This window comes from Mastigoproctus giganteus, chromosome 3, assembly GCF_048544385.1.
Source record: "Mastigoproctus giganteus isolate SK-2022 chromosome 3, ASM4854438v1, whole genome shotgun sequence".
Lineage (NCBI taxonomy): Eukaryota > Metazoa > Arthropoda > Arachnida > Uropygi > Thelyphonidae > Mastigoproctus > Mastigoproctus giganteus.
The window spans coordinates 194356258-194365069 of record NC_143577.1 but is presented as its reverse complement, the minus strand read 5'-3'; the positions used below and the strand labels follow the sequence as shown (position 1 = coordinate 194365069).

The 8812-nt window shown below is 40.6% G+C and overlaps 1 protein-coding gene across 1 annotated transcript; it reads right to left on the bottom strand.

Annotated features, from left to right (window-relative positions):
* Positions 1-1199: 1199 nt before the first annotated feature.
* Positions 1200-2304, bottom strand: LOC150088539 (BET1-like protein). The gene has a single exon (XM_090370792.1). It carries the CDS (start codon positions 2282-2284, stop codon positions 1958-1960), a length of 327 nt encoding a protein of 108 aa, XP_090226918.1. The 5' UTR covers positions 2285-2304; the 3' UTR covers positions 1200-1957.
* Positions 2305-8812: the final 6508 nt, after the last annotated feature.

Here is an 8812-nt window from a genome sequence, read left to right as displayed (position 1 = left end):
GAAGATAATGGTCTCTTTATCCCTGCTGGCAAAGTTCCTGTATATCACTGACAGAAAGACAATGCAAATGAAATATGCACAATGCAGACAGGCTGCATAATTACCTCCCAGGTATTTTTCATTGTCATCATGAGGTTACCTTAAGTTTGGTGCAATCAAATGACATGTTATCCTGACATCAGTATATTATACCTCGACTGCATTTTTCAGCTAATTCAACTGGTTCATCTAGAGATTGCTGAAGTTGCATCTAATTACTATGTCCACATTTGCATCAGCAACCTTTGGCACTAAACATCAATATAATTAAAAATAAGAAATGGCTGCAAAATACTGTGGGTGCAACAAGCTTGACTCCTTCAAGCAAGTTTTCCAATTTTATAAAAGATTTTCATAACAAATTTTAATATTCAATTGTGACAAAATAGGTTTTACACCATCTGATTACATATTTTTATGCATCCTGTTGTCATAATTTCTTGGTGTAACTTTTAAATTTAAAATCCATTAAAAAGCATTTTGACAACAGCCTTTTTCATTTATGATATAGAAAAACAATCCAAAACTAAAACAGCAAAAGTGAGGAGGCACATCCATATAGTGTAGCTACAAAACTTCAGTGATACTGAATTTTAAATAGTCAGCAGTTTCACAAGGAATTAATGAATTAGCACTTGCATCATATAATTTGAAATAATTTATTCAATTTCAGAAATTTTTCATGGGCTATACACAAACTATACAGTTTTACTTTAAATATGATTCTTTATTCTTTAGACTGCATCAAAATTAGGAGTACAAAATTATACTCCTATATAACATCTGAATTTGAAAATGGAAAATTTGACAACTTGATTATAACGATAAATAAATGAATTATTTCATAGCTTACCTTAAAACTATTTGGTTCATTTCAGTTTAGAAATGATAAAACTGCAAAAGAATAGCAAATGTGCTTGATGAATGTTTTCTGTAAATGTTTGCTGCTTCATAAAACACCAATATTAACTCTATACTAACATAATGCATGCAAGTCACATCTTTTACGTATGCTAAAAATTTTAGGACCCTGATATTTATTATTAGCACGTCTAATATCCTATGAAGAAAATGAAAAATCAGTACCCCTCCCCCCATATGATTTGAGACGTGACTGTCTGGAGACAACTCTCCTGTAACAGAACTTGGCTAGCTTTTTTTTTTTTTTTTTTTTTTTTTCCAAGTCTAATATCGTTTCAAATCGAATAATATCACCCAATAGGTGAATCCGTTATTCGATTAAAAATGATATTAGTTACTTTAGGTCGACTCGTGGATACAACGAGCAACTAATATCATTTAGGTGCTTTAGAAACCCCTAAGGACCCAGGCTAGTGTCACTGGCAAGTATCCCCCAAACAGTCACTACACAAAAATATAAAGCAGTGTTGCTTTATATTCTCATACGCTCTCATAATAAAAATCCAACTTTCTTGGGGAAAGAGTTCGAAATTGGACAGCTCCATATTAGGTCGCTATATCTTTGACTAAATTCAATCACCTGAAATAATTCTAGAACATCGAACTACGATTCACTGAGATAACTAATCTAGTTTTTAACCTGACTTGTACTGCATTTATAATTTACACATTTCGAGCGGCAGATAAATTAACTTCCTGCTAATGATGTTAAGTACACGTAATTGGGTTATTTACAGTATTAGTTAATGTCCAGCAATTAAAAAAAAAACATAATAATAATAATAATGTTGGAACTATTTTCTCGTACAAGTAGTAATTTCGCATAAAATGCGAATAACAGCGAAAATACCTCTGAAACTCCAGAGATAAATACATAAACTGATGTTTTGACACATGGAGTAATATTTCAAACTACAGAATCGTTCAGCGAGGGTAATTCGCGAATCGTGGCTGTATCAAATACTCAACGGTATCTCCAGTTATTCTGCTCCTTACATTACCTTGTTATTCTTGAAACTAGATAGTAAAATATCACAAATATCCCCACAATAAACATGCTAACATAACACAACATTCTGCGATTTCCTCTTCCAGCAGTTATCATTTTGTTCATCTTGTTAAAGGTGCCAGAGAGTAACCCATGACCGCTTTCAAAATCTGTAGACATACTATCCAACAGCCTGTTATGTTCTTTAGTTTCTTCTTCGATATCAAAAGCAACATTCTTAAGCTGTGCAACTTTAGAAGACAAGTCCTCTGTAATGGAACGATTCTGTGCTTCGAGTGTATCGTCAACAAACTTTCCATTCCTAGGCGTAGCCATTTTTATGAACTAAAGGAACAGCCACGTCACCTCGTTATAAACAAATGAAGTTAAAATGTTTTAAAATTAGGAATATAGGTGGGGGAATACTTAAATACAATGAAATCTTTATATAATTTAAATGAGTTCAGCGCAATTTTCAGTTTAGAAATTGTGTTCTTGAATCCTCAAGGGAAATTATAATTTTGTGCGATGTTACTTTATTTCAAAATAGCATGCTCAATAGTTTGCATTTTGTGTCTGTGTGGGTTGGGGGATATTTCAAGGGTTAAAGTTCCTAACGTCATTGAAGGGTTTCGAACTGAGGCTTTATCCGCCCGGTGGGGAGAGAACGATGATTATAACCACTATGCTGCCTGCGTGGTTATTCATATGGTACTAGAAATACGCTTTATCTTTATTTTAGGTATATAAGCAGGGCTCAAAACTGAACGGAATGCTGTTCCAATTCGTCACATTGCATAGCAGAAACAGCAAGTACTTACTTGATTATTAAAAACTTGAGCTGGTCAGATGACACAAAGCTCCTAAGGCCATATTGCTCCGTATATATTGTCTGTAAGCTTGTGTTCTGTGGTCGATTTCTGTTTGCTGGGCAAAAAAAAAAAAAAAAAAAACCCGAGTTTCCGGGAGGAAAAACCATCCTACCCTCGCCTGAGACCGTATAACTCCGCCACGTTGTGAAAAAGGCCCATAAGAATTCCTCACGTCTTCGACGGGACTCGAACTCAGGTCTTTTTCACCCAGTTTGGGGAGGACGGCGATTCAACCAACTGTGCTATCCATGAGGGCACAAAGCTCCATTTCGTAAAATAACTGCAGTACTCGCTGCTATAGTGCACTGTGTTTTTTTTTCAAGCAGGAATGGTTGGACATGAATCCAGATAGAATGACATTTTTTTTTTTTTTTTTTTTTTTTGGAAATGGGTGCTTTCACGTTCACAACCTGAACGTGAACATTATTCTGGTTGACAAACGCAGAATAATATATGAGGAAGACGTTACTCCTATATGAGATTGGCTCGCTATGGCCATGATGAACAAAATTTTTAGAGTTTACGGATTCTAACTTATACTTATCAGAGGCAGTCAAGGGTGATGAACCGACTAGGATCCATGCTTCGTACTACCGCATAAACTAACCTAGCAAAAAAGGATTCGGAGATTAACCTGCATGAAAAAAAAAAAAGCGAATTTAACGAATAAGTTAATAAGGTGTAGTCACGCCTTTTTCCCCACTGACAGCATCTATCCTTCGTATAATATATCCTACTGCTTGCTACAGTTCTTTGTAAGAAACGGCAGGAATTCGTATCCAGTTTTCCTTTAGTGAAATTGTCAGATCAGTTGTAGAAGGTGGGGGATTTGTATATTTGCCATGCTCTAATTCTGCATTCCAGTTCATCCCAAACGTGTTTGATTCATTAAGGTACTGGACTTCACTTTCCTCAAACCAGATTTTTGCACTGCTTGCTATTAAGAATGGATTAATATCGTGTTAGAACATAGTTGTCAGTGTACGACTGTCGGAGACCGAACGACGCGGATTTTGCAAATATCATGACTTCACTTTCTGGTGTACAGGGTTGTTAAAATAAAGTATCCCTGTGAAGAGGGTTCTGGAGCGAGTTCTTAGGATCGTACTGAAGAGAAATTTGGACAACAGGTACAATAAAGAATGCACTCGCCATTTATTGGAAATAAAAAAATAGTTACAAAATTTGTCACTGTATGGCGCTGTGTCAATACTCACCTCTACTGTACTGTATAAAAGCAAAGCAGTCTCTTCAAAATCATAAAGTAGATGTTTGTCTGCACTACAGCAGCAATGCCAACAACGTTGTAAGAAAAGGCGCTATTAGTGAAGCTGTACTATCAGAACAGCTGCGGCTATCAGAGAATTCTGCTGTCAGAAGGCGTGGACCTGTGACTGTTTGTGCTGTCCGCAAAATGATTGCGATATTTGAACCGACAGGATATCTTGGTGTTCAACAAGGTAGAGGTCGAAAACGAGTGACCTCCTCTCATGTTGAAGATGTGTCTATGTCTGTCGTGGATTTATCGAGTCAATCTCCATGTTGTAGCGCAGGTATGCCAGCTGTTTCTCGTGAAGTGGACATGCAGTAATGCGTCAGGGGTGTTGCGGTACTATCCTTACAAGATGCACATGCTACAGCAGCTAAAGCATGGTGATGCAGATATTCGTTTCACATACGCACTTCAGTTTCTGGCGAGAATGACAGTGGATATCACTTGGCCATGGAACATCCTTTGGAGTGATGTAGCCCACTTCTGCTTAAATGGACAAGTGAATACGCACAACTATGGCATTTGGGCAACAGAAAACCCTCCAGTTATCCAAGGGATCCTGTTGCATTCTTCAAAAGTGACTTTGGTATGGTGTGGATTTATGGCCACATTCATGATTGGGCCATATGTTTTTGAACAGGTAACACCGACTGGACCCCGCACCTGTTCCGTCACTGGACAGCGATATTATGAAATGTTGGCAAATTTCGCAATACCAGAGCTGCAACAACATGGGTGCCTTCAGGATACCATATTCATGCAAGATGGATGGTGCACCACACCACATCCACCGTTTTGTCCAAAGATTGCTAAGGCAGCACTTTACAGACAAACGGGTCATCAACTGTTGTTTCCAGACATCTTGGCCACCCCGATCACTGGACCTCACCCTATGCGACTTCTGGTTGCGGGGTTTTTTTAAGAACCAGGTGTATCGGGAAGGATGTAAAACTCTGGCAGATTTCAAGGACAGCATTCGATGTCATGTGCTGGCTGTTCCAGTTGACATGTTACGTTCTCCTGTAGAAAATGCTGTTCTTCGAATGGAAACTGTTGTTGACCAAAATTGGGGACACATTGAACAAATGTAGCGCCGTTCAAGTGATTTATATTGCCACAGCGCCATATAGTGACAAATTTTGTAACTATTTTTTTTTTCCAATAAATGGCGGGCGCATTCTTTATTGTACCTTTTGTCCAAATTTCTCTTCAGTGCGAGCCTTAGAACTCGCTCCAGAGCGCTGTACATAGGGATACTTTAATTTTAACAACCCTGTAATCCTGGTAATTATCAAGGCGTAAATGTAGAGCCCATAGTGACATAGTGACATAGTGTTTTTTTGACAAGCGGCACCGGTGCTTTCGCACAACTCCGCATTTGAATCTCTTGTGAAGTAAGACAGTACAGTACTGTCAAGGCCAGATATCATATGTTAGTGTATGTTCATGTTTGCTTAGTGCGGGTTATGTTGTTCATCTGGCCGCTTAGCCTAGGGTCTGTGGAACACCACAGACTGCTAGTTACCGTCACTGGCACTGGGAGCCGGACCAGGTATGTGGAAAGAGAACTCTGGCTGGCCGACCCTGGGGTTAGCCTGAGCTTCCCACCCTTTTTTTTTTTTTTTTTTTTTTTGAAATAGGAGAAGGGGTGAGAGATTGAGGAGAAGAAAGAAGGTAAGCAGAAGAGAGAGGGTGAGGTAGGGTGGGCTCCCCCCCCTGGGGGAGCCCACCCTACCTCAGGAAGAAGAGAAAAGGTTGTGAGGTCAAGTGACCCAAAAAGTCAGATTGCCTAATAGCATGATCCTGCATTTGAAAGTCAAATGCCAGCCCCACTCCCAGAGGAGTATTTATATGAGTTCCTGCACAAGTAGGAAAATCAGATATTGTCATACACCTTGAAGAGAAGAGGTGCCAGCAAGTGAGTGGGTCCCACAATGGGCAAGGGGCCCAGGGTCAACAATTTAATCTTCTTCATCCAAGGGTGACTTGTAGGCAATGAGCAGTGTCCCACACTGGGACTTGGATAATCTTCTCTTAGGGGATGAGAGGAGGCACATGGATTCATGAAACTCAAGGATTGCTTGGAGTTCTTGTGGCTATTGTAGAAAAGTCCTTTTTGGGTTCGTGGGTTTGTCAGATAGCTTCCTTTGTGAACGTCGAGAGATTCCTGTTAGGTCATGACAAAGATCAATATTCTGTTTGTGTTTTCTTTGATTCCATTCAGGATATGTTCTGTGAATTGAGTTTTGGGTTCATTATAAGATGGGGGTGCGTTGAACAGTTTGCTGTAGGTGAATTTGACGCATTTCAAATACAGTCTGGGCAAAAGTAGTGAAGGCTTTGTGGTTGGTTTCGTCAATTATGTAGAGGTGTTCCTGCCCACTGGGTATATTTCCAGTTTTGGTAATTAGGAGACTTCTGGGTAAATCATAAAGAGGGCAATTATACATGAGGTGAATCCAGTCTTCATTGTCACCGCATGTGCAGAGAGGAGAATCGGTGAGACCCAGGGCATGCAGCTTGGCCCGAAACGATCCATGACCAGTGAGGAAGAACGAGACGTGAAGGCCTGGTGAGTACCACGGAGGAGGTTTTGGTGCAGTTATCATAACTTGTGGAAGAAATCTTTTAGTTGTTTCACCTTTGGTTGTTTGCTCCCAAGATCTTTGCCAATGCTGGAAGAGCTTAGAGTAAATCTGTTTCATTTCGTTTTTTGGATCATTAGCTAGATCGAGTGTTATATCCAGAATGGTGGTGGCAATTCCTCTCTTTATGCGGTATGCAAGGCCGCGACGAATAACTTCCAGGTCCAGAGGAAGAGTGCCTGCTAAGACCTGCAGGGCAGGATTACTGACTGTGCGGCATGCTCTAGTCACAGTGAGTAGGATATTGCGTTGAATTGTATGTAGCTTTGCTTTATTACGTGCAATGATGGCACGAGGGAACCATATGGCTGCACCATAGCACACAGCTGGTAAGAAGATGGTTTTATAAAGTAGCATGAGAGTCCTCCTCTTCAAACCCCAGTCTGCTCTGCTAATTCTTACGATCATGGCAGTATAACGACGTATTTTATTGGAGAGGTAATTAAGATGAGGTAAGAATGTTAATCGGGAGTCAAAGGTTACTCCTAGATATTTTAGTTCAGTTTTGAGTTGCAATGTCTGCCCAGAGATTTTAATTTGGGGTGGTCTTCTTATGTCCAAGGATCCTTTGAGGAGGATTGTCTTCGTTTTTTCCCCAGAGATGACTAACTTGTGGTTGTTTGCCCAATTTTGGAGGATCGTTAAGGCAGGGGAGGCAATTTGCTCAAGCTGAGTTCTAGAATCAGCTTTGATAAGGAGGATGAGGTCATCTGCATAGGCCATGCAGTCCACAGGACCCAAATCCATAAGAAGAAATTCATCTAGTATCAAGTTCCAGAAGTAGGGCCCAAGAACCGAGCCCTGTGGACACCCTCTAACAACTGGTCGGGAGGTTTCCTGAAAATTTGTTTGAACAGTGACTGAGCGGTTGAAGAGGTAGTTCTGGAGACAGCGGTAGAGGTTGAGTGGAATATTGATTTGACGTAATCTCCTGACAATGCTGGGCCACCAGATGGAATCGAAGGCACCAGCAAAGTCAATGGAAATAGCCAGTAGATATTTTTCTGTGGTTGAGTTTGCTGTGTTGAGCAGATTGTTCATAGCATCTTCAGTGGAGCATCCTGGCTTAAAGCCATACTGCTTTGGAGAGTCTAAGTTGGCTGTCTGGTAGTAGGTGGATAATCTGGATTGAAGCAGCCGCTCCATTACCTTTCCCAAGACCAGGAGAAGAGCAATGGGGCGGTAAGATTTGGGTAGAGTAGGATCTTTATCTGGACCTTTTAGGATGAGTCGAAGCACTGCCTGTTTCCAAGAATCAGGGAAAATTCCTTTCGCAAGGCATTTGTTGAATAGTGCTAATAGGTGGTTTGGGAGATGTGTTGCTGCTTTCTTGATGACCTCAACCTCAATATTATCATGACCAGGGCATTTATTCATTTTTGTTCTGTCAAGTGCTTTGTTCATTTCCTCAGAGGTGAAAGGAGGTTCTATTTTATTGTTGGAGAAGGCCTGGTTGTCTTGTTTAATTTGCTTTTGTTCATCATTGAGGGGACTCTCATCTGTCTGAAGTAGGGCATTCAGAATATTATTCATGGATTCAGCCCATGTGTGTGTTGGATTGCCATCAGGAGTCAGGGTTGCATTTAACATCTCTCCCCTGGGCAGCTTGTTCATAACAATGCGATAAACCACCCCCCAAGGATCTGCGTTACCAGTGGTTGTCACAAGGTTCTGCCAAGACACTTTCTTTTTCTGCCGAATGAGGCTTGTGTAGTCGTTACGATATCTTCTATATGCTTCCCGTAGAGCCTGGACCTCAGCAGGAGGCCAGGAGTGCCTCGCTCTCTGGAAGGCTTTTCGGGCAGTGTGGACTTGCCGCCTTAGGTTTTCTAGTTCCCTGCACCACCAAGGGACAGCCTTTAGGTGCTTCTGACGTTTTTTCATAGTTCTCTCACATGCTTGTTGGAGTGTGCTTGTTAGGAGGGAGAGGTGCTCCTGTGGATCAAGATGGTTTAGTTGGGATGTATCCATTTGTAGCTTTGATTTTATATTGTCCTTGAAGGCATTCCAGTCAGCTGTTTTGGTGGAGTATCTGATGATATCGTGGTAGGTGGGAGGAGTACTATCAAGTTGT